Source organism: Rattus norvegicus, chromosome 19, assembly GCF_021556685.1.
Source record: "Rattus norvegicus strain SHRSP/BbbUtx chromosome 19, alternate assembly SHRSP_T2T, whole genome shotgun sequence".
NCBI classification, from domain to species: Eukaryota; Metazoa; Chordata; class Mammalia; order Rodentia; family Muridae; genus Rattus; species Rattus norvegicus.
In genome coordinates, this window is record NC_141552.1 from 25,506,954 (window position 1) to 25,532,484 (window position 25,531).

Sequence of the window (25,531 nt, forward strand, 5' to 3'; positions counted from 1 at the left end):
TCAGTGTCTATAATGCCCCTATATGACACTGAGACGGTCTAAGCTCCTTCCCATCTTTATGCTGCATCAGAATCTGACCATTGCTACTTTTGCTCCTCTCATACCCACACTAGAAGCCCTGTACCCACACTAGTCCCAGCTGGCCTGTTGCCTACTGACATCTCATGGACTCTGCCCCAATATTCCCTCTTTGCCTGGGTCCCTGCAACTGTGTCCAGTTCTGGCTGCTTCCCTGCCTCCCCACTTCCATTTTCCAAATGGCCACATTGACACATGGGTTTCTGGGTCTCCCACTCCTCGGATGCTGGGAACAGGTTCATTCTTTGCTGTTTGAATGGTTGTCCTAACACTGGAGGACCTTGCTTCAAGTAGTGGCAGTCAAACCTGGTGCTGATCGTGTCAGATCTGTCCAGGCTGTCTGTGTGACTGTGGAATGCGCCTCTGTTTTGGCTGAGTGTTATTTACCTCCCTCATGGCCATGTGATAACCAGACCATGAGCATGTTCATTGTTTGGAAAGAAGGGTGTGGAGGACATATGCTCCTCATCCTAGCATTAGTGGAAAAAAGACATAGGTAGATGATGCATTCTAGACCATCCTGGGCTATAGAAACTCTGCCTCGAAGAATGCAGGTGGAGCAGGGCTGGGGTTCAGTTGGTTGCCTAGCAGCCTACCACATTGAGCAGGCACTGCTCAACCACCTGTACATACACATCTCCTGAGATCTCTCTCCTAAATGGGAGGTGATCGTGTCCACCTAGTACAGCACATGCCCTGGAAGGACAAAAGCTACCTACAGGAGCTGTGGTGATGACTCCAAGGTTAGAGCATCTGCTGCTCTCTCAGAAGAACCACATGGTCCCTAACAATCATCTACAATGGGGTATGCTATTCCCTCTTTTGGATCATGAGGGAAATGCACTCAGGAGTGGCCCAGACATACATTTGAAAAAAAAAGATCCATTGAGTTACATGATAAAAATAAATATAATCAGCAACAATAAAAAACACAGCATATGAATGATCAAGTGAAACAGCACCTATAAAAACCTATTTCCCAAAATGACGTTGATGGTCATTATCTTTGTGGTTTAATAATAATGCTGTATTGTAAGAAAAACTGAGGCACATGGTTCTCGATTAGGATTATTCTATATTCCTTTGTGAAAGTTGTCATTTTTTTCTGCAGCTCTACAGGCATGAGTGTGTGTTACTCAATATCTGGTGCACACAGTCAATAAGGAATGTGTGTTGTAGACTGATATAGACTAGGATGAGCAGAACACATGACAGCATGTTACAGTATGGCAGTGATTACATCATAAAGTGTGTGTCCATAAAATAAGTCACATTATCCACACAAAAGACACTATCACTCTGTGTACCCCTTGGTGGCCTTGAATTCACTGGATCATGCAAAGATCCATATCCAGCTGTCAGTTCTAAGTCTACAGGTGGGGAAAGGACCCTTGAATAAGATGGTGTTAAGTGTCAAGAGTTACAAATCAATTTTTATTCATAAGGAATACAATTTACAAAAAACAGGCATAAAATGAACAACTAAAATGGTATAAAAAATGAAAAACAGTAACAAGAATATATAACTATGAAATAACAAAAAGAAAACTTCAATGAAAATCATAACCAAAAACATTTCTTAACAGCATTTTCTTAATGAACATTTAGAAACACACTTGTAGTGCTGTTTCTCCTCTAGGACGTGAGATGTCAAGGCAGTACCCTCAGTTGTCTCTCAAATGGTGTTGTCGGTATGAGAAAGGAGAAAGACCTCAATGAGACAGGCTGGCATACGGATACATAAATTTAGGGTCTCTATACATTGAGGAAATTATCTGAGAAGAAGAATATTCCCCCAAAAAGTCTTTGACTGTGAGGATTGTCGTCACAGGGAACTCCTGAGAGAGAAACTCATTCCTCAGGGGGCTGTCTTCCTGGGATCCGTCCTATGCCATGTCTCCTGCAGTTTCTGAGACCTGGGAGGAAAAGGCAGCTATTAAGACACTGATTTGGTGGGGACATGCATACCAGCTGTCAAGTTGCTGCCTTCTGTTCCCTCAGCTGCATTGGACAGTCATCACTGATCTTTTCACTGAAATCATTGCTGATATTTCTGCAGGCTGGGAACATCACCAGCAACCCTCACAGTACTGTGAGAGAACAAGCTGCTCCTCAGACTCTACGAGTGCAAACCAAGAATGGGGAAATGGGGAGAGACCTCATTGGGGTGCAGAAAGAAAGGAGAAGGCCACATGATACCCAGATCAAAGCCAATGACCAGGACTCATTTGCCATTTGCACTTGGTTCTTATCCCTATAAGGTGCTTCCAACCATCACATGACCCCTGTATGACCTTTGTCACACGACCAAAAACTCATTCAAAACTCTTCATAGCATCCAATCTGTGATAGGGAGATGCAGTCATGTGATAAGTTATTCCTCTGTCACCATTTCTGGACTGCAGTTTCAAAAAGGGCAGAGAAGTGTACTTGCCCATAATTCAGTTTCTGAAGAGTGGTTAACTTCCCAAAATACTTGTGCATAGACAGAGCAATGAATAACTCTATCACATGAGGTGGGTGACTGACTGGGTGTGGGGAGATTAGAAAGATGATAGGAGAAACAAAGATGTATCCAATAGGCAAATGGTGTCAGACATTGTTAATCTGACTCAGCTGCTTGTTCGTACCACATTTTGCTGGGTCTGGAGGTTGCTGGCCTTCTCCTGTTCGTCTTCATCCTTCGGGTTCAACTCAAACAAATATCGCTGTAACTCCTTGCTCTCCTGCTTCAATGTGACCAACTTCTTCTTCATACATGCCTGGTCCATCAGGAGCCGGCTGTGCAGGTTGCTGGAAACACACTCTGCATAGTAAGATCCTGAAGCCTCTTCCTCCCATTCCAACTGCCAAATCCCACAAACTCAACCAGGACACAGATACCCATAAAGACTTCAAAGAATACATCTCCATACATGTAAGGCTGCTGCACAAACAGCAAACGGCCAATCCAGGGAAGAATAAATTGTTTCTGTGACCCAAGCACGAATAAGAGTCCATGTCTGTCCAAAAGAACAAGGGATCTACAACTACCCATGAGAGCCCAATGCATTGGGACAGCATCAATTAGTAGGCAGTAAACAACCACAAGAGGACAGTAGAACCAAGGGAGGTCATGCTAACCATGTGGTCCACACATTGAGCTTTGTTAAACCTGGTATGACCCCAGAGCCGCAGGTTGGCCTAATAACACTCTGATGCCTGAATCAGTGTAGTTCTATCCAGAGCCTTCAAAAGATGCATAGACACTGTGCTGAGAAGTCACAGTCTCTTATGGAACTGAATCTGAGTCCAAAAGACCCACGGCACAGTGATATTTAAACAGCAGAAGAGATGGGCCCAGAGCTGCAGACCCTCCGGTCCAGAACAAAGAGAGGCAGACATGGCCATTCCACAAGTGATGGGCCCTTCTGACCAGTACTTACCGATAGAAGTTAATCTCCTTCTTGAGCTCCTGAAATTTCTCACGATGTTCAATGTTCTTTGTGTCTAAGTTGTGCAGTAATGACATGACCTCTTTCTCCTTTATCTTCAAGTTTTCATAAAATGGATTTGGCCTGAAGTAGGGGCTGGCCCCAGGAAGATAGAACCCAATGAACATCGAGGTTTAGGATTATATGAACTCAGGCTGTGTCCTGTACTACCCCAGCTCTGGAAGGACACTTTCTGAATTCTACTTATTTGGATCTTCTTCAGCTTCAGAAACTTGGAATTGTGTTCCCAGGACAACAGAAGCTAAGCACCCAGATAAAGGGTTCCCTGGCTCACTTTTTTCAATCAGGAGGTCTGGATCTGCATTCAAACCTGTTATGCTGTCAAGAGCCTAGGCCACAGAGCTTACCCAACCACACACACACACACACACACACACACACACACACACACACACAGAAACCCATACACACACACAAACACACACACACACACACACACACACACACACACACACACACACACATCCAGAATCCTCTGATTTCAATTTTCCTGTTTTGACAAGTGGAATGCTACAAGCCGAATAACTAATATTCTAGAGGCAGACAGTACACATAATTCTGGAGATGAGACCAGATATTGCCACAAACTTATAATCTGCCCAAGGCATACAAATGTATAGACAAATGTGACCACAAAGGCAAAGAACTGTACTGTTGAAAATGGGGCTTCCAAAATAAAGCACTTACACCTCCATGAAACTATTATACAGGTATATCCTGAGGTCAAAAAACAGACCCCTAAATTCCAAGTGTGCAGGGACATAGAAACATATAAAAGTTGTGCATATGCATGCAGACCTGTGCATACACAGACACACAAACCTGGACACACCCACAAGAAAAGAAAAGTAAACAGACTCAGAGAGTGAGAAAGAGAGACAAATATGGAAAGAGCACAATGAGAATCAGTAGACATGTATGCACCATTACTGTCTCAGTGTTTAAGGCACACAGACAAGAAGGAACAGGCCTGAGCCTCAGGCCTTCTAGTTAAGCATGGAGATCAACAATGTGGGACCTGTTACCTAAGGGTGCTGCCATGAGATGATAGCGTTCAGTCACCTTCCTAGCAAGTACAAACACTGTCCACAAACTCACAGCACCTAGAACCTTGCAAAGCTGCCACCTGTCAAGGGCTTTCCAATTGTACACTGGGAACTCATGCTCCAGTGACTTTATCCCTGAATTCTTCACTCAGATCACAAGTTCAGATTTTCAACAGGCGGAATCAGAGAGTCCATTTCCAAACTCACTCCTCAGTAAGGGTCAGGTTCTGAATCTCCTCTCTATGGGAGATGAGGTTTAGAACAAGGTCGTTTGTTTGGAGCAATGCATACCTCGTGCTCATGGATCCACCTGTCACATAAAGGAGGCGTTCTGTCAGCTCATTTCTCTCCTTGGTAGTTAGCTCCAGTTCTCTATTCAGCCTCTCCTCTTCCTCGTTGGCCTGCACCTTGTTTAGGATATTTTCAGGGGATGACATCTGTCTGCAGGCCTCTGTAGGTAGAAGAACACAAGTGAACCCGCATGGGGCGAATGCATAGAGCATACACAGACCACAGTGAGGTCCAAACAGGAGAACATGGTTGAAAGCCAGTGTCACTGCAAGGAGTTTGGTCTGCGTAAGAGGCATCCTAAGTGGATCACAGTTCCCCCACTACTATATACAGACCAAGAGATGTAAGCAGCCAGGTGTTCCCTATGCCTGCCCACACAGGCTTACAAGTACCAGAGAGATGCCTTCTCCAGGATTATTATCAGGTACGCAGGCTACAACCTGGTTTCAGGACCCTCACCCCTCTGGTTTCAGAAATCAGATCATCAATTCAGCATCCACAATGACTTGATTGATCAGGGATACTCAGATATCCTACACTGTTACTCTAGTCCAATAACTTTGCATTAAAAAGTCATGTAGGGGGAGGACATGGTCAACAGACTTATTAATTCCCCCTACTGAAATGACAAATGCCCCAGAAGTGCCAATAGGTTACAGGCTCTTTCTCTACCTGCTCCATATAGTTTGGCTACTGTAGAAAAATATCTGCCACACAGAACCTCTAATATATGAAGGTAAGATTGGCCCCGTCAGCCAGAGGTAGTCAGAGGAGTTCTAAGAATATAAGGTCATGCCAGGAGCACAGTTCTCTCCCTCTTACTACTGTCAGATAGTCACTGAATTTAAAGAAGCAATGAAAGTGAAGTACATTGATGCCCTGTTTAATTCAGAAAAGTTATCCCCTCCATGACTACTTATGGTGTTATTATATCAATTTAACATACCGAATGTACTGTAAAAGTAAAGACTAGAAGTTCACCCAATAATAGCATAGGCATTGCCATATCCTCCATGTGGTTATGGAGAAACTAATGATGTGAAAACCTTGACTTTCAGGAATTGTGATAATCATGGAATTCAATATCTGTGGAGATGTTCCAGTGGTTGTGGCCCATTACTAAAAAGGCCAGCGGAAGGCCCCACACTCACCCCTGACAGGAAGCTCAACATACACTGCCCAGAACTTACTCCACATTCCCCATGTCCTGTGTCCATCATTACTTTTAGGTTTCGTTTGCTTCACTCTAGACTCTTCTCTATCAACATCAACTCTCCCAAAGCACCTACAAAGACGGGCAAACATGTCTGTGGATATATCCTTTGGACACTAAGAGAAAAAGTAGGGAATTGGTTGTCACAACGATACTGGTGACATCACAGGGATTCCAAGGTCTCTCTAGGAGACAATAGAATGTCCACGAAGGGACGGCTGATGTCATGGATAACAGACTTTGCCTCCCTGCTAATGTTCTCCCTGTACTGAGCAAAAGCTGATGGACCCTTTTCAGGGGACTTCCCTGTGGCATAGCCACTGAGCACCACATGCTTCCAAAGCCAAATTTGGCTCTAGGCTTGATTGGAAAAACCTAAGTCATTGCTATGTATCTACATGAGTGCTTCCTCCCCAATCCCTGCACAGAAATGTTTCATCCTACCTCAAATTCTCCTCAGTCAGCAATATTACCCATTAAAGATTACTGAGAAATCACACCAGTTCCTATAAGTAGCCAAAGAGGTCTCCTGTCTCATCATGTGCAGGTGCATGAAATCACACCCAGAAATAGCCTGTAGGGTAGGTTGCAATGTGGGTGTGTGTTATAGGTACAACCTGAAGCTTTGTGCTTAACATTTGACAGTTGCCACCAGATTCCTTAGGAGAAAGAATTGCATTCATTATGGTCCTGGCAACAATGTGGTGATCTGTTAGCAGAGGAAACTGAAATATTGGATCCACCAGTGAATGCACCCTCAGGCTGAGTGTGGGGCTCTCCTCTTTGCACTTAAGTTACCAAAGTAGGATTGCTTACAGGCCTCTCTAAGCTATAACGTGTGATTTCATCTGAAAAATAAAATAGTCAGCAGATGTTGGGGGGGATGCAGCCAAAGGAGTAGGACAAGCCTAGAGACATAACTCAGTGGACAGAGTAAGAAACAAGCATCTTCACTCCTGTTTGTTTCATGGATCACCCCACAAAACACAAACGCATCTATCGTACTAAAAAAAAAAAACCAAGTTATTTTATTGAATGCATACACTAATAGTGTTTACAGTATTAGTGGCAAAGCTCAGATTTTGGGGGAAGATCCATGACTTGAACTATCTTCCTGACAACATATAAAGCAATAAATAAATAAATAAATAAATAAATAAGAAAAAAAACACAAAAATAAAAAACACAAAAAGCACAAGCCTCTCATGTGAAGTTACAGAAGAGTGATCCAGTGGTCACTTCTGACCAAGCCATTTTAGCTATGACAGTTCATAGTGACCCTTAATTTGATGGGTCCTATATAAAGCTTTGTGCAATATTGTCATTTTAACAAACCTCATCCAGAACATACATAACGACACAGGATATGATTGCCATGTCCTTGCTGTGTATCAAGCTATTTTTCTGTGTCCTTGATTGTCAGGCATATTACACCAACAATCTGAGATGGCTGGTAGACTTGGAAGGAAGTGGATATGAAAGATCCCTGTTTGATATCAGTACAGCCATTTCGTAAGCATGAGAATCTTTTAAGCTGGCCCTCGCTTAGCCCCTACACGTTAGACAATAGACCAGAAAGTACAGAAAGCACATTCCCACCCACTCTCTAGGAAGCTGCCCGACCATAAGAACGGAGGGTATAGAACATATTTACTGCAGGGCAATTACAAGACAGGAAACATCTCTGGGAAGCTGACTGCCCACTATAGAAGTGAGATATTCTTGGTACTGAATGCAGCTGTGCTATAGGCTGACATAGCTATATCTTGTCCTGGGAACTCCAGAAGAGAAACACCTGCCAAGACAGATATCCTTGGTCCTTGTCCTGGGAACCCCAGGATAAGAAAACATATATCAAGTCAGATGTCCTTCATACTGAAATAGCTACATTGATGTGGTTACGGCCTTATCCCAGGACGAGAAACATCTGCCTAGTTATCCTTGGCACCAAAATAGCTGAGCTAATGAAACTGTGTGATCGTAAATGACTGTTTAAGCTGTACATTTCTGTTGTTCGAGGCTCCTCACATCCCTCCTGCGTGAGGACCATGTCGAGCCCCAGTGCATTGGTATCCCAAAGTAAAACTCTTGTTTTTACATCAAGACTGAGTCCTGTGTGTTCATGGCGTGGTTATTGTCCTCAGGACTGGAGAGAGAGTCTCCTCTGTCTGAGGGTCTTTCAGATAAAGCTATAGTTGTGGGTTACACACCTCAGCTCTCATTGGCTAATGCTGTCCTCACAGTCCTTGGAGGCCCCTTTGTAAGACTACCTGTTGGAAAGTGGAAGCAGCTTTATTTGAGCTCAAAGTGAACCTGACGAGCAACGTAGAGAACAAGATGGGGTAATTGAGAACCTGTCTAAAACCAGCACAGAAACCCACCCTTCATTCAAAGCATCATCTACCAATTCTTGAAATTTACCATTCTCTGCCAACCAGTCTTTCATTCAGGAAAGGTAGAAAAAAACTGGAAATGATCTTTGTATTCTAAGGACCTTGATCTGTCTTTCCTTAGGTCCACGTTAAGAACAAATGAAATGGGTATCACCATCTGAACAACTTAGTATCACCTACTCAGCATTTGTAGCCTAATACTGTGCCTATGGCAATCTCAAGCTTCCCTGAGTGTTGCTGCCCCAGCAAGAAGAATGAAGTTCTATGGTCAATCCCCAGTGAACCTTTCAAGGGATTAGAAGAAAGCCATCAGAGATACTGCACTTCTTTGTCCTAAGAGTAAATCAAGATGATATAACGTGTATCTATTGTGCTATTCAACCATACATCTTCCTCACAACCCCACCTATCTGAGGTCATTGCTTGGCAGAATTCATGCCCCACCATCCTAGATATTTCTTGATTCATTGCTGCCAAGGGCCAGGTTTCCTGAGTTTTGTTTTTTATAGAATTGGGTGTAGTCAATCATAGTTGCCCTCTGTAAGAAATGACAAATATCTATAATAAGTGCTCAGCAGTAAAGGACTTTCCTGAAGGGGACAAAATTATTCCTTTCAGTGCTTATTCGCTTCACCTGACCCCACATAGGTAATAGGGTTGTCACTGCACGGATCCTTATCCATTGTTGTTTGTGGACACTAAGAGAAGCCAGGGCCTCAGTAATGGAGGGCACCTCCTCATCTCCTGAGAACATCCATCAGGAGAGAATGTAGCTGGTTTAACTGGATTCCTTTGAGGGTAGGGAGCAGTTCTTATTATTCTGTGCTTGGATCCATCTCCCGGGTAACCAGAATAGTCTCCCATCCTGTAATGAGACAAAACCCTCTCCCCTATATACAATGATGTCCCTTCCTGCCATTCAGCATCCCGGGCAATTTTTATCCATACTGTCTGTTCCATGCCTTCTGGGGGGAAGTTCAACAAAGTGTCTATCGGCTCTTGATATAACTTCACCTTGTGGTAAATTAAGAAAATTAATAACGTATAATGCTTGTGCCAATATAGCTCTGGGACTGGTCTGCAAACTCCATTCAGGTTGCATAAGGCCATCTCTTTTCCCCCTTTTTAATTTTATAATTTGTCATTATATGGTGTGGTGAATTCTTTCAACAAAAACTTGTCCTTGTGTATTGTGTTCTGTACCAGTAATATGGACAATATGATATCGTTGACAAAATTGTTTATATTGATAAGAAATATATGTTGGTCCATTATCAATTTTAATTTTAGAAGGCAGTCCCATAACAGCAAAAGTTTCCAATAGATGCTGTATAACATGAGCAGTGCGTACTCCTGGCAATGGTGTAGCCCACACAAATTTTGAAAAATTATCTATGCTTACATCTATATGTGAAAGGTGACCAAATTCAGAAATATGGGTTATATCGATCTGACACGATGTATTAAGTTGCATCCTTCTGGGATTAATTTGAGATGGAACACATTTTATACATGAAGACTAACACGTAGGACAATTAGCAATAATTTGTTTGGCTTGAGAATAGGGAAGCTTATATTTAATATGTAAATATCCTGTATTGGCATGATTATGACTGTGTTCTTCTGGGGTAGCAAAGGCCACTAATTGATCTACCATATGATTGCCAAGTGTTAAAGATTCTGGAAATTTTGAATGTGATCTAGTATGTGTAATGAATATTCTAGAGTTTCATAATAACAATAGTCCTTTAATATGTGAGAATAACATTTAATATCGGCTTAGATGTAGAAACAACAGCAGTCGCAATATTCTGTACTACTCCTACAACATAAGCGGACTCAGCTATAATATTTTTACATCATGAGTAAAATCCTGGAATACATTAATTACCGCTAATAATTCATTTTGTTGTACTGACCCAAAAGAAGATTCTTGTTCCCAAAATTAATCTTTGGTCCAATAAGCCATCTTGGTGTTAGAGCCATCTGTAAACACAGTAAAGGCTGATGGTAATGGATCAACAAAATTAGTGTATGTATCAAATTTTTTTTTTGTTTTTTAAAGCAATCCCACAATTTACTATGGGGAGGATGAAATTCAATATTTCCAGTGTAAGAAATCATGGCTAATTGAAAAACCTCAGACATCTGCATTAAATATTCCACTTTATCTTTGCTAAATGGGAAAACAATAGCAGCACAATCATATCCCCACAGAGTAACAGATCTTTGTATGCCTTGCTGAATACTTAAAGAAATTTGTTCCTCATAATTTGTTAATGTATGGTTAAAGTTTTATTTAATATAAACCCATTCTAAAGGCAACTCATCCTGACTGAAAGTGCCGGTAGGATATTCAAGAGTATTTAAACATATAATTTAATAACTCTATCTGGATCAATACATGCCAAATATGCATCTTTCCATTTTCAGAAAAGATACCCTTGCATGCCTTCATATAAGCATTAATATCCCCAGCCTCCTTTATAGGTAATAATGCTCTCCTGTACTCTTCATTAGCATTTTCAAAAGCAAGCATTTGCAGCAGTTGTCCTCCAGCTTCCTCTCCTACCATTGTTCTTTCCAATGTTAATTTTAATATACATAAAAACTTAATACATGGTTCATAGAAAGCTACTACCTTTTTCAACCAACCAGTATCATCCTTTATAATAAGTCGGTTGGGCCACACCTTGAATCGATGCTGGCCTAATTATAGGAAAAGAAAAAGCAGGTGAATTTGTCATCATCATCCTGTGAATCTAAAGGTCAACATGCTATCCTCGGGAAACGACTTAGAAAAACCTGCTTCAGGCAGTGGTGCAGAGTGCAAAACTTTTACTTTCGTTTTGTCTTAATGAAGCTCTAGCTTCTTGTTCTGTATTCGTTATTACCCTGTCTGCATTCATGGCCTTGAACACAGTAAAAATTACAGCCCAAAGAGACCAGAAATTGGAATCTTTTTGCCCTGCCTAACAGCATTTTTCACCTTAACTTTAACTTTGACCCAGATATCAGAATCCCTGGAACCCTCGTCAGGGAACCATGGAGTTTACTCTTGCTGTCTCTAAACACTTTTCTAAACCAGACTGATAGACATGAATTCCCTGCACTCTTAAAGATGCTTAAGCATAGCGAGATGAAGAGAAGATTTATCTTGTCCCATTTCCTTGTAATAAAATGTACTTACCTTATCTGACTGTCCAGACTTACCTTCAGGGACCCTGTTCCAGTGCCATAGGTCGAGGTCTAGGGTGTTGGGAGCCCTGTGTCCGGTCGCATTCCTTTCTGTGTTTCCCGATGCTCAGTGGCCATGCCACTCCAGCATGCTTTGAAATGAACCAGTCCGCAACCACCACCACCACCACCACCACCACCACCACTACCACCACCACCACCAGCAGCAGCACCACCACCAATTTGGTTTTGTAAATAAAGTTTTATTGACATCGCCATCCTCAGCATTTACATCCTGTTCAGTGCTGCTTCTGGCTGCAGCTGCAGGGCTTAGGAGCCACAGAGCCCTTTAGACTCCCAGAGCTGAGAGCATTGACCTTTTGCCTTGTTTGTGAAAGAGGTGACTGACCCCTGTGCTCGAGGTGGCCTTTCCGTGCCCCTTAACCCATAGCATACGTCTCTGTGCCATCCTCTCCCTTTGCTGTGGTGTGCACTTCCTGGTACATTTCCGTTAGCTCTTGACATTTCCAGAGCATTGGGTCTTGCAAATTGAATTTGCATGGCACCAGGAATAGACCTGATAGTAGGGTGTGGGACACTCCCTATGGGGACCCTGCCCAGGGGCATAAGCTTACTTTTCCAGTCAACTCCCTGAACAGTGAGCCTTTGTGGGACAAGGTACTTCACGACATGACTTGACCTCTCTGCAGTGCACCCAATCCCTGCTTGGCTCAGATGTCCCCCAGAGAGGTTGTGTGAGTGTCCCCAGTAGAGGCAGCACTCTGTGTGGTGGCATTGACATGGCATCCAGGAAAGTCAAAACCAGAGAGGCATGTCGGGCAGTTGGAAGCAGATGTCTGCGTCCATGGGGAGAAGGATGGACTAGACACTCCTGCAGGGGGTGAGCTGAGAAGCACTTCCTTGGCTTTTTCACAACCATACATCCTGCATGCCATGCTGTGTACCCATGCTGAGCTGAAGCCCCAGGCTTTGAGTCTCCCACAGCTGCTGTGTCCTGGGGCCAGAGTAGGATTAAGCAGACTTCAGCAGGAGAAAGGTGAAAACCTTGGTTGCGGGGTGGGGATGGCACAGTCATAACACACCTGCGCATGAGGCCCCTGACTTAGAGCCGTATAGCAGCTGTGACAAGCCAGCTCTGGTGACACTCATCTGCAATCTCAGCCCATGGGGGGTAGAGGCAGTAGGATCAGTTGTTTAATTATCCTTGGCTACACGGCAGGTTCGAGGCCAGCCTAGGCAACTTTGTCTATGAAAATAAGACAAAATGAGGTCTTGACTCTGAGCATCACAGTCTGTACCTGGCACAGTTGCCCCACCCAGGTAAGAAACCCCTCTGTCCAGAGGCCATAACTGCAGGAGACCCCTGGCCAAGTGTCTATACAGCGCCCTGTTTGACTGGACTGTGCTGAGGACCAACCACGCTCTCCTCAACAGGAAGGACATGGGAGAGGCTGTTTCTGTGAGATTCCGGGCCCTGAGACGGCCAAGAATAAACCCTGTCCTTGGGGAAAGCCATGGAGACTAGGAACCCAGGGGATCTCTGCAAACACCAGGGCTGGCAGAGGACTCTGATCCTCTACAGCAGCTGCTCTCAATCTGTGGGTTCTACATCAGCGCTCCTGCACACCAGACATTTACATTACAGTTCCTCACAGTAACAAAGTTACACTCATGAAGTAGCTCTCCAATAAGTTTATGTTGGGATGACAACGACATGAGGAACTGAAATAAAGAGTCACAGTGTTAGGAAGGGTAAGAACCGCCATTCTATAGGAACCCAGGCATCTGCACTCGGTGTCTGGAAGTGTGATAGGCTAGGCTTCACCCTCAGCGATGCCAGCATGTGGGCACCAAGCCTAGGTTCCACCCCAGTGCTTACTGGATATGTGCAGGCCTGGTTCCATCAAGAAGTAATAAAGGAACCCTTGGCAAAAAAACACTGGGTACCAAACTGGTCAGGAAAACACACCCCCTCTGCTGCAACTCCTCTCAGGAGGGCTAGTCTGTCCAGGAGACCCCGGCTATAACCACACCATGTCTCCCAGTGCTTGCCCATTGGTGTCTTGGCCATATTCAGATTTGAGGACTTTGAACAGAATAGCTTCCAGCAGATTTGCATCAATGAATCCAACAAGTAGTTGCAGTCCTACTTCACCCAGCACATCTTCAAGCTGGAGCAGGTGAGAGTGGACGTCTATTCCCCAGCCCAGCCCAGCCATCACCCTGAATGTCAGCTGTGTCCCTCAGTATCAGCAGGATGGGGCTTGGGCACCGTATGTTCCCCAGGACCTAAAGCTATGTCCTTGAACTCAGTGCCATGCTCAGCCCTTCCAGCCTCTTTCAACCCTTCTGGATGCTCAACTGCTCCTGCAGCAAGGCAGCAGTGTGCACATTCTGTCACGTCATTTGTGTGTGTCTACAGGAGGTCAGAGTCTGTTGCCTCTGTTCATTTCTTTTGCTGTATTTGCCTTTCTGAGGAGGCAGGACCCACAGGTATGGGAGGCAGCCACATGCATATTCTGCAGCCATGTCTCACTCCTCTGAGCCTCAGTCCCACTTACACACCTACCCTCCAACCTCCCCACTCCATGTCACCCCTGGGGCTCTGTAAACCTTCCTGCTTTCTGTCTTTATATAACTGGTGACACTGCAGCCCTCAGTGGTGTCATACAGTGTTAGTTTGTCTTTGCACTGCCTGGAGGTCTGACTTAGGAGAATGGCTACCATTCTCATTCCTGTTCAAGGGTCAGAATCTGAATCCTATGTAAGGCTGAATAATATTCCAGCACATGGCTGTGCCATGTTGAATTTACACAGTCACCTATGGATCTTATATTTTGGCTTGTAAACACACACATATAAGACTCAAGTGACACCCAAGTGGAGAATTGCTGGAGTCCTCCATGGCTTTCTGAACCGTCTGAGAGACCATCCTGTCCACAGTGTATAGGGCACCATCTACTCATAGCTCACACAGCATGAGAAGATTAGGGAGGGTTAACCTGGCTTCTCTGTCTCCTACTTTCTCCCACACTAGTCCTAGCATCTTTCTGTATTGCAGTGAATGTTTAGAACCCAGGAGGATTCCAGCTTCCTTGCTCAAATATAGCAAGTTCCTCCTTGCCTGCTTTGAGACTGAGTCTCATGCAGCCCAGGCTGTCTCTGATCTCACCATTAGTTAAAATGGCCATGAACTCCTGGTTCTCATGCCTCAGACGTCTCTGAGTGCTGGGTGACAGGTATGCACCACTCTTAAGTCCTGCCACTGGGACAAGAGTGAGCAGAGCCAGCTCTGAAGCACACACTTTGCTGGTGTCAGTGATGACTGACTTATGATCCTTTCCTCCTTGCCCATGGCCCTTCTCCTTGGTGCATGCCATCCTTCCTCCCTGTGACTCATGGGGACACCAAGCCTGAGAATGTCAGGAAGAAGTTTACTTACTTCACTGGGTTGGAGGCTGTTAGGTTCCTGCGTCAGTAGGTGAGATTCAAGCTAGAAGGTTTGTGGCATGAGAAACGGGAACAGAACTGGCATGGCAGGAACAATTGTCACCTGGCTCTGAGAAGACCATGTGGGCAGAAACTCATCGTTGGGCAGGTAGTGAGCTCAAGACCAGGCTGGGCATTGCTCAGCGCATGTGAACAGGTATGTGTACATGGACATGTGTTTCCCCCACATGGTCACCACTTATCCAGGCACGGTGAATACTCCAAGGAGCTTTTTATGTTTTAACATTGTGTGTGTTTGTGTGTCCATACATACATATACACACATACATTCGTACATATACACGAATACACGTACATGAAAACACATGCATATACATGACTATACACATTCATGCTCACACACACATATATACACACCTACATGCATACACACATGCACACACACACATACACACACATACACACATACACGCATACATGCATACACACATACACATATACATACACACATACACACACATACAATACATATACACACATACAAATACACCTATACACACATATAGACAGACATATACACACATATACATATACACGTTAACACATACATGCATACACACATTCATAACCACACGTGCATACAGACATATACATATATACTCACATACATGTAAGCACATGAGTGGAAGCCAGAGGACAGCTTGGCCCTTGTTTCTCTCCTTTTTACCACGTGGGTCCTGGGGATTGAGTCAAGCTCATCAGACTTGACAGCAAGCCCCTTTAACTGTAGAGCCCTCTCATTGGCTGCCAGTTGCCTCTTTCCACAAATTCTATCCACGGTGGGATGTTTAGAGTTGTTATTCTCATGATTCCTTCAGCAATAGCGCAGACATCATTTACACTGCATTAGGAGTTATAATTCATGTAGATGTCAGGAGAGCTGGAGGCGTGGATCAAGAAGAGAGCCCACTTTCAATGTCATTATGTGGTATTGCCTTAGGCCCTTTTATACACTCCCCTGACTTTGTCTGAGTATATGTTTTAGGTCTCTCTATGACTGTGCAAAGAAGTAAGAGCTAGGGCTGGGCCACAAAATAGGAAAGTACTTGTTCATCCAAAAACAAAAACAAAAAACAAACAAAGAAACAAACAAAAATAGCTCTAGGGTTAAATATTGGTGCTAGTACTGAACTACACAGCCAGAAGGTATTTTTCTAAGTAAATAACACAATATTGGGGATGACAATATGATCAAATATCCTACAACTTAAGTTTGCAATGTTACCTACATTTTATAAATCAAGTCTGACCACCGTTTTGGTTGTTTCCAATCATGTCTGAGTGCATCATCACGGGAATCCCAAGGAAAATCAGAAATGGGTTCTTGAAGCTGTTGCACAGGGCCAGTATAGACCTAAATACCACAGAGGAAACCTTGATTCTTATCTCAAGGGATCATTTACCATCCCTCTTGTCACATAACTTATGACAAGACGTCACCTTTCCTAAACTTAGCCTTTTTCCCGAGTGCTGCAGAAGGGAAGACCTGGTGTCAAGGGGTCTGGATTCACACCACAGGACACTGAATTCATTTAAATAGGTGTAGTTTATTAATGCACACACCAATACAGTTCAACCAGAGCAACAGCTCACAACTGTGTACTGGACATTGCTAGGCCCCGCTCATTGCAAGATCCACATGGGCTCATGCACAAGTGCTGGAAATGCTGCTGTCTATGGCCCTGACTCAGGACATTTTACACATAATTGTTCCTATTTTCCTTGAATCTATTGGGTCCTATGTGAAGAATACACTTGGGGAACTTGTTAAGATTAACAAACCTCATAACATACAGAACATAACAGGGTATGTGACCAGCACCACACAGTTCAACGTCAGAGTTTTTTGTTCTTTGTTAGTGTTTTTCTTGGCATTCATGATGTGGAGGCGTATTACAGAACAATAGGAAAGAGCTGGCTGCTGTGTAACAAATTCGCTGCTATTAAGGTAGGTATGGGGGCAAGACCTCAGCAGTAGCCCTTAAGATGGGAAGGAGATGATGTGTTTGATAACTGAAAGGAGCTGCCTCAGCTGTGTTTCTTTGCTTGCTCAGTGCCCATTCAACATCACTCTGTCCCTGAAGAGGAACTCAAGGTCTGCCCCCTGCTGCCTGTGAGCCAGGAAGAGGCACAGAAAGGCAAGGCCACAGCACTGGTTTCCAATCCCTCAGTAATGCTGGATTTCCAATAATGTACTTGTATACACAAATACACTGTGGTAAGTTGCAATAGATACTAATCATTTCTCACATAGGGCAGCACTTGATTGACTACAACTAATTCTATTAAAAAAAAGAAACCTGGCTCTTGTAGAAATATACAAAGAAATACCTAGGATGGTGGGGGATGAATTCTGCCATGGACTGAACTCGTGGAAGTGGGGTTGGGAGAAAGATGCATGGTTAAATAGCCCACCAGGTTCACATTGTGTCAACTTGATTTAATCTAAGGACAAAGAAGTGGAGTATCTCTGATGGCTTTCTTCTAGTCCCTTTAAAGCATCACTGCGGTTTGAACTCAGAACTTCACAATTCTTGATGGGGCAACTACACTCAAGGAAGCTTAAGACTGTCATAGGCACAGTATTATGCTATATATACAGAGTAGATAATACTAAGATGTTCAGATGGTGATGTCCATTTGTATGCACTCTTAATGTGGACCTAAAAAAAAGAGAGATCAAGGTCCTTAAAATAGAAAGATCAGTTCCAGTTGTTTTCTACCATTCCAAACAGAACGACTGGTAGGGAGAGAATGGTAAATAATCGAGAATTCGTAGATGATGCTTTGAATGAAGTGTGGATTTCTGTGCTGGTTTAAAACAGGGTCTCAAGTATCACATGTTGCCCTCTACCTGGCTGGCCAGGATCACTTTGAGCCTTGATAAACCTCCTTTCACTTTGCAATGAATAGGCTTATAAGAGTGGCCTCCAAGGACTGTGCAGACAGCATTAGCCTTTCACAGTTGAGGTGTATAACCCACAACTATAGTTTTAGCCATGTTTTTCCATGTCTGTCAGCTATTTCAGATTGTTGCTGTTATATGCCTGACAATCAAGGATGCAGAAAAATAACCTGATACAGAGTAAGGACATGGTGACCACATGGTGATCACATGGTGCCTCTTCCGTACGTTCTGGATGAGGTTTGTTAAAATTCCAATATTGCAAAAAGCTTTATATAGGGCCCATCACATTAAGGGTCACTATGCACTGTTCTATCTAAAATGGCCTAATCAGAACTGACTCCCATATAACACTTCCTGCAATCCTCATATGAGAAGCTTGAGCTTTTAGTTTTGACTTTTTCTTTTCTCGTACTTTCTTATTTTTTGCTATATAAGTTGAGACAAAGATAGTTAAGGCCATGAATTTGCCCCCAAAATTTGAACTACGGATGTGATCAATCAGTGTTAGTGGGTGCATTCTATAAAGTATTCATTTTTTACCATGATAGATGCTTTTGTGTTTGGTGGGGTGGCCATTTCCCAGTGTACAGGTGCTGGGACCTTGCTCTATCCACTTAATGATGTTTATAGCCTCATTTTAGACGTTTCTGTGCACCCTCTATATCTCTTGTGTATTTTATTTTTCTGATAGAAGCTCATGGTACATCTTACTCAGGCCTGTGAGCAGTGCTCCTTTGGTGACATTGGTGCAGAGAGGAGAACCCCACAAGCAGCATGAGGTTCCCGTCATTGGTGGCTCCAATATTGCACTTTCCTCTGCCAACAGGTCTCCACACATTTCCTAGCACCTTAAAGACTTCAACTCTTTCTCCTAAGGAATTTTCTGGCAATTGTCGATTGCTAAGCACATGACTTCATGAGTGTTCCCCTAACACACACCCATGTTGTAACCTACCATGCAGACTATTTCTTGATGTGATTTAAAGCACCCGTACATAATGAGACAGGAGAACTTTTGACTGCATATTCAAGCTGGTATGAAATCTCAGGAAGTTTTAATGGCTAACATTGGTGATTGAGGACAATGTGAGTTAGGATGAGACATTTTTTGGGAAAGATTTGAAAGGAAACATTCATTTAGATGCATAGGAATTACTAAGGTTTTATAATCAAGCCTTGAGGAAAATTTGGCTTTGGAAGCAGGAGATGCTCAGTGGCTCTGCCCCAGGAAAGTCTCCTGGAAAGGGCACCTCTGCTTATGCTCAGTACATGGAGAACATTAGCAGGAAGGCAAAGTCTGCTCCCCATGACATCAGTTGTCCCTTCTTGGACATTCTATTGTCTCCTAGAGAGTTCTGGCATCCTCTGTGATGTCACCAGTGTTGTAGTGACAACCAGTGCCCTAGTTTCTCTCAGTCTGAGTCTGGCGGTTACAAGCTAAGACATGTTTTCCCGTCTTCGCAAGCTTTTTGGGAGGGGGAATGTCGATTCTGGAGAGACTAGAGTGAAGGAGTCTGGCCTTTCGTCTCAAAGTAATGATGGACAAAGACAGCACTTCTGGGGAATGTGGAGTAAGTTCTGGGCAGTGTATTTTGAGCTTCCTGCCAGGGTGGCTGCAGGCTTAAGCTGACCTTTCTAGCAATGGGCCACAGCAACTGGAGCATCTGAAAAGGAATTGAATTTCCACGAATATCACAATTCCTTAAAGTCAAGGATTTCAGAACTTTAGTTTCCCCATCCCCACTGGGAGGATATGGTAAGGCCAATGCTATTATACTGTGAACTTCTGGTCTTTACTTTTCAGTTCATTTGCTCTGTTACATTGATATAATAACACCATCAGTGGTCATGGAGGGTCCACCTTTTCTGAGTTTAGACAGGGCAGCAATGTATTTCACTATCATTGCTTCTTTAAATACAGTGGGTATCTGACAGTAGTAACAGGGAGAGATTGTGCTTCAGGCAATAATCTTATGTTCTTAGACCTTCTCCGATTTCTTCTAACTGGCAGGGTCATCGTTTGCTTTATATATTAGAGGTTGTATGTTACAAAAATTTTTCTACAATACCAAAACTATTTTGAACGTGTAGACCAAGATTCAGCCTGTAACCTATTCGCACTTCTGGGGCATTTGGTATTTCACATAGGGACACTGATAAGTCTGTTGAACATATCCTCCCTGGAAATGCGTTTTAAATCCAAAGTTGTTGCTTTAGAGTATCAGGGTAGGACATCTGAGTGTCTCCAATCACTCAAGTTTTGTGGATGGTGAATTTATCATCTGAGTTCTGAAGCCACAGGGGTGAGGGTCCTGAAACCAAGCTGTACCCTGTTCAGCTGATAATAATCCTGGAGAAGCCATCTCCGTGGTACATATAAGCACGTGATGTCCAGCATAGGGAACACCTGGCTGCTTACATCTTTTGATCTCTATAGAGTAGTGCGAGAACTGAGATCCCCTGAGGAGGTCTCTTAAGCATAGACCAATCGCCTAGCAGTGACACTGGGTTCCAGGCTTGTTCTCCTGTTTAGGCCTCACTGTGATCTATGTACACTCTATGCATTCTCCCCATGCAGGTTCACTTGTGTTCTTCTACCTACAGACGCTGGGATAGAAACATCTTCCCATGGCACTGACCTAAGCAAGAATCAGGCCATGAAGGAAAAGGAGAAGCTGATTAAAGAGCTGCAGCTCATTACCGAGGAGAGAAATGACCTGAGAGATCGCCTGAGGTTTCTGACAGAGAGATCCATGAAGAACAGGTATGAATCACACCAAATGCTCTTGTTTCATTCCTGGGTCTGCAAGGTCACCTTTTTCTTATCCTGTTAAGGTTTTGGGTTCTAGAAAGCTGTGCCTCCCTAACCACCCTGTGCTAAACCTCACCTCCCATATAGTGGAGATTCAGAACCTTACCCTTCCTCAGGAGTGAGATTGAAAATGGACTCATCTGCTTCCACTTATTTAAAAGCAGAACTTGTGGTCTGAATGAAGAATTCAGGGATAAAGTCAGGGAGAGTGAGTTCCCAGTGTGCATTTGCAAAGCCCTTGACAGCTGGTGGCTTTGCAAGATTGTAATTGCAGTGAGTTTATGGTGAGTCTCTGTACTTGCTAGGCAGGGGACTGAGTGCTGGAAGATCCAGGCAGCAGCCTGGAGTAATATAGGACCCACCCTGAGTTCATATATTCCTAAATGCCGATGTTCATTGTATTCTATCATTTGGGGCCAGGCCACACTTCAGGCCAAATCCATATTACGAAGACCTGGAGAGAATGGAGGAGGCGGTCATGTCAATTCTGCACAACTTAGAGATGGAGAACACTGAGGTCCATGAGAACAACCATAAGCTGAAGAAGGAGATTACCTTCTCTAGGTAAGTCCTGGTCAGAAAGGCTATCACTTGTGGAATGGCCATTTCTGACTTTCTTTGTTCTGGATTGGACGGTCTTCAGCTCTGGTTCTATCTCTTGTGCTATTTACCCATCAGTGTTCCAGGGTCATTAGGACTCAGTTTTCAGTTCCATATGTCACCAAGGTTAAAGCCAATGACAAGTACTAATTTGACATTTGCACTTGGTTCTTATCCCAAAGGTGCTTCCTACACAAGAGGTCACATGACCACAGAGTGTCAATTGTTCAAGAACCAAGAAATTGTTCAAAACTCTACATAGGATTCAATCTATCACATGGATATGCAATTTTAGATATGTTATTCATCTGTCACCATTTCTAGACTGCAGCTTCAAAAAGAGCAGCAAAATATGCTTGCACAATAATTCAGTTTCTGAAAAGTGGTTAACTTCCCAGAATACTTGTGCATAGGCAGAGCAATGAACAATTCCATTACATGAGGTGGTTGGCTGGTTGTGAGTGTAAATTAGAAAGGTTACTAAAAGACTGTTACTCATCCCAGGATTGTCTAGGCATCTTCAGAAGGCTCTAGATAGAACAGTACTGATTGAAGTCAGCAGAAGGTTATTAGGCTGACCTGGACCTATGGTGTCACACCAGGTTTTATAAAATTCAGTGCGTGGACCACATGGTTAGCATGACCTTCTCTTGGTTCTACTGACCTCCTTTGAGGGTGTTGGCCCACTACTAATTGATGTTGGCCCCATGCATTGGGCTTTCATGGATAGTTGTAGATCCATGTTCTTTCTCAGAGGTGTGGACACTAATTGGTGTCAGGCCAAGCAAACAATTTATTCTTCCCCGAATTAACTCTTTATGGTTTGTGCAGCAGCCTTATATGTATCAAGATGCATTTTATTAAGTCTTCATGGGTATCTGGGATCTGGTAGAGTTAGTGGGACTTGGGAGTAGGAATGGGAGGAAGGGCCAGCATGATCTTACTATGCATACTGTATTTCCAGAAACCTGCTTAGCCAGCTCCTGATGGAGAACACATGTAGGAAGAAGTTGGTCCCCCTGAAGCAGGAGAGCAAGGAGGTACATCTTGATTGTGCACTGAACCAGAAATATTTGGTTGACTGCAACAAGAAAGATAAAGACCATCAACGGCCAGAACCAGCATTATCAGGTAGGGATGAGCAGATGTGTTAGCTTAACAATATCTGATAAAATTTGCCAATTTGATACATCTTTGCTTCTCTTACCACCTTTCTAATTTACACTCACAACCAGCCAACCACCTCATGTAATGGAATTGTTCATTGCTCTGCCTATGCACAAGTATTCTGGGAAGTTAACCACTTTTCAGAAACTGAATTATTGTGCAAGCATATTTTGCTGCTCTTTTTGAAGCTGCAGTCTAGAAATGGTGACAGATGAATAACATATCTAAAATTGCATATCCATGTGATAGATTGGATCCTATGTAGAGTTTTGAACAATTTCTTGGTTCTTGAACAATTGACACTCTGTGGTCATGTGACCTCTTGTGTAGGAAGCACCTTTGGGATAAGAACCAAGTGCAAATGTCAAATTAGTACTTGTCATTGGCTTTAACCTTGGAGACATATGGACATCTCCTTTCTTCCTGCAACCTGATGAGGTCTCTTCCCATTGCCCTGTTCTTGGTTTGCACTGGTATAAGTCTGGGTCCCAGATTGGCAGCCCACATTACTGTGAGGCTTGCTGGAGATTTTGCCCTGCTCACAGAGTTAGCAACAATGATATCAGTTAAAAGGTCCATGTCGACTGTCCAATAGAACTGAGGTGGTAGAAGGCAGCATTCTGACAGCTGGCTTGCATTTCCCGACCAAATCAGTGTCTGAAAAACTGCCTTCCTCTCCCAGGTCTCAGAAAGTGCAAGAGAGCTGGAATTGGACACACCCCAGTAAGAGAGCTTCCTGAAGAATAAGTTGCTTTCTCAGGAGTCCCTGATGACCAACATCCTGAATGGTAACAACATTTTTTGGATGAGTATTCTTCCTCAGAGTTAATTTGTCATTTATTAGAGACCCTAAATTTATATACCACTAAGCCATCCTGACTGATTGAGGTCTTACTCTCTTTCTTCTTCAGAAAACAGCACTTGAGAGACAACTTGGGGGACCGCCTTTCATTATTTGTGCTAGAGGAGAAACAGCAATACGTCTGTGCTTCTAAATGTTCGTTAAGAATATGCTGTTTAGAAGTATTTTTGTTATGATTTTAATTGAAGTTTTCTTTTTGTTGTTTCATATTTATATGTTCTTGTTACTATTTTTACTTTCAAATATTTTTAAATATTTTTATTCATTTTAATCCTGTTTTGTTGTAAAAATGTATTTGTTATGAATAAAAATTGAATTCTATGTCTTGACTCTTAAGACTATCTTTCTTACTCAAGGGTTCTGTCCCTTCCTGTGGACCTAGAACTTACAGCTACAGATGGATCTCTGCATGTTCCATGGAGCCTGGGCTAATAAGTGAATTCAAAGTCACCAAGGTGTACCCAGTGTGACAGTGTCTTTTGTGTGGATAATGTGGCTGTGTCTCGGACACACACTTTATGATGTAATCACTGACACACTTTACCCAATTGTTAGGGTCCATGTGGTTCTTCTGAGAGAGCAGCAGATGCTCTACCCTGTGAGTCATCACCACAGCTCCTGCAGGTGGCTTTTGTTATTCCACATGAGGTGCTGTATTAGGTGGACAGGATCACCTCCAATTAAATAGAGAGATCTCAGGAGATGTGTGTTCACAGGGAACTTACTGAGGCCTGCGTGCTCAACGTGTTAGGTTGTCAGGCATCCCTACAGAGCTCTGGTGTTCCCACTGCTCATTGTGTGTCAGGATCATCCTCCAGCATCACTTAGTTTTCATATTAGAGCAGATCTTTCACCTATTATCAGTGATGACCATATGTATTCTGCACATCTGATAAAATACAGAATAGAAACTAGCTTCTTGTAGGCCAGATTGGCATAATCAGTTTTTTGATTGTTAGCAAGAAAATTATTTTAATCTAAGCAGTTTAGGAAGGAACCTCCAGAGCATCCATAGTGAGTGTAGCTTGCAGCTGTGAACACAGGTTTCTTTTGGAGAGAAGGCCTGTGCAAGCCCAACCTAGGTGGGACAGTTCAAGCTACCCTTTTTCCATGGCCAATCTGGGATCGTATTGAGAATGTATTTTTTCCAGGTGACTGATTTCCAATTTGTGGAATTGATCTAACTTGCTGAGAGTGGAGGTGACTCAGAGAGTTAAAGTACAGAAGGACCAATGCAGTATGTCCACAAAAGCTTGCTGTCACCCCAGGGCTTTTAAAAGCTCAGCAGCTAGAGAAGCAATGTAGTATTTGGTTACTCTCATGCTTAGGACTAGTCATTCATTAAAAGCTGACCATGACACAAAAAGTGTCATCTGTGTCACAATACAAACTAGTTGTAACTAGATTCACCCCACACTATCACATCACCACCATATTTGAGGTTCTCAGTTACTATCTAAGAACCTGGAAGAGGCCTGGGTCTTGCTACACAAACTCATAATTTATGTCTTCATGACACTGTGTGCTTTGTTCTGTTGATGCTACCATTGGCATACAATACCTTTGCTACTTTGTGCTGACATCTGTGACCTAAGACAATAGTTCATGTCATCCTAACCTGAATAAACTGTCCTTAGAGTACAGTGTAGTGGGAGGGGCCTTCTTTTCCTATGAGATACCAAAACATTTCCAGTCTTCAGTCAAGTCTGTCAGCCATTGTCCAGTGCCTGTCTTGAGATGTCCACCTTTTCAGCTGAGAGTCTTCATCCAGGCAGCTCTGTAATTCTGTAGAAGATTAATAGGGTTCCAGCCCTATTATTTAATTCACTGTGACTGTACTTGCCGAACATGCTCAAAGCCCTGTGATCCACCCTAGCCCTCTGTGCTTTAGAGAAAGAAAATAAAGAACCACATTGCACTTGAAGTTTCTCCTCCAACAAAAGGAGAGCCTGCATAGGG

At 43.3% G+C, this 25,531-nt stretch overlaps 2 protein-coding genes across 6 annotated transcripts in view; one reads left to right on the forward strand and one right to left on the reverse strand.

The window, feature by feature from the left end:
* Positions 1–965: 965 nt before the first annotated feature.
* On the reverse strand, positions 966–11,949 carry LOC147999245 (disks large homolog 5-like). Of its 5 annotated transcripts, XM_087596378.1 has the most exons (8): positions 11,729–11,915; positions 11,157–11,224; positions 10,435–10,501; positions 6,100–6,238; positions 4,910–5,069; positions 3,504–3,647; positions 2,709–2,871; positions 966–1,994 (listed from the first exon to the last, which is right to left on the reverse strand). In XM_087596378.1, the coding sequence occupies exons 4-8, from the start codon at positions 6,212–6,214 to the stop codon at positions 1,965–1,967; spliced, it is 612 nt and encodes a 203-aa protein (XP_087452504.1). In that variant the 5' UTR covers positions 6,215–6,238; positions 10,435–10,501; positions 11,157–11,224; positions 11,729–11,915; the 3' UTR covers positions 966–1,964. The 5 variants fall into 5 exon arrangements, with proteins under 5 accessions (XP_087452504.1, XP_087452505.1, XP_087452507.1 ...); XM_087596379.1 differs by lacking the exon at positions 11,157–11,224; XM_087596380.1 differs by lacking the exon at positions 6,100–6,238 and having other exon boundaries at positions 1,486–1,994; positions 11,729–11,929.
* Positions 11,950–19,545: 7,596 nt separating this feature from the next.
* Positions 19,546–25,531, forward strand: part of LOC147999246 (disks large homolog 5-like) — an 80,176-nt gene continuing 74,190 nt past the window's right edge. The window contains exon 1 of the mRNA XM_087596484.1: positions 19,546–19,702. Within this exon, the coding sequence (XP_087452610.1) occupies positions 19,576–19,702 (127 nt within the window). The 5' untranslated portion in view covers positions 19,546–19,575. The remainder of the gene's footprint in view (positions 19,703–25,531) is intronic.

Excerpts from the sequence above, each read along its gene's own strand:
- LOC147999245 (XM_087596379.1), bottom strand. The coding sequence starts at position 6,214 with ATGTTTGCCCGTCTTTGTAGGTGCTTTGGGAGAGTTGATGTTGATAGA. Across the intron at positions 3,648-4,909 it reads GGTGGATCCATGAGCACGAG|CCCCTACTTCAGGCCAAATC; the intron begins GTATGCATTGCT and ends TCCTGGGGCCAG. Across the intron at positions 1,995-2,708 it reads TCCAGACCCAGCAAAATGTG|GTCTCAGAAACTGCAGGAGA; the intron begins GTACGAACAAGC and ends TTTTCCTCCCAG.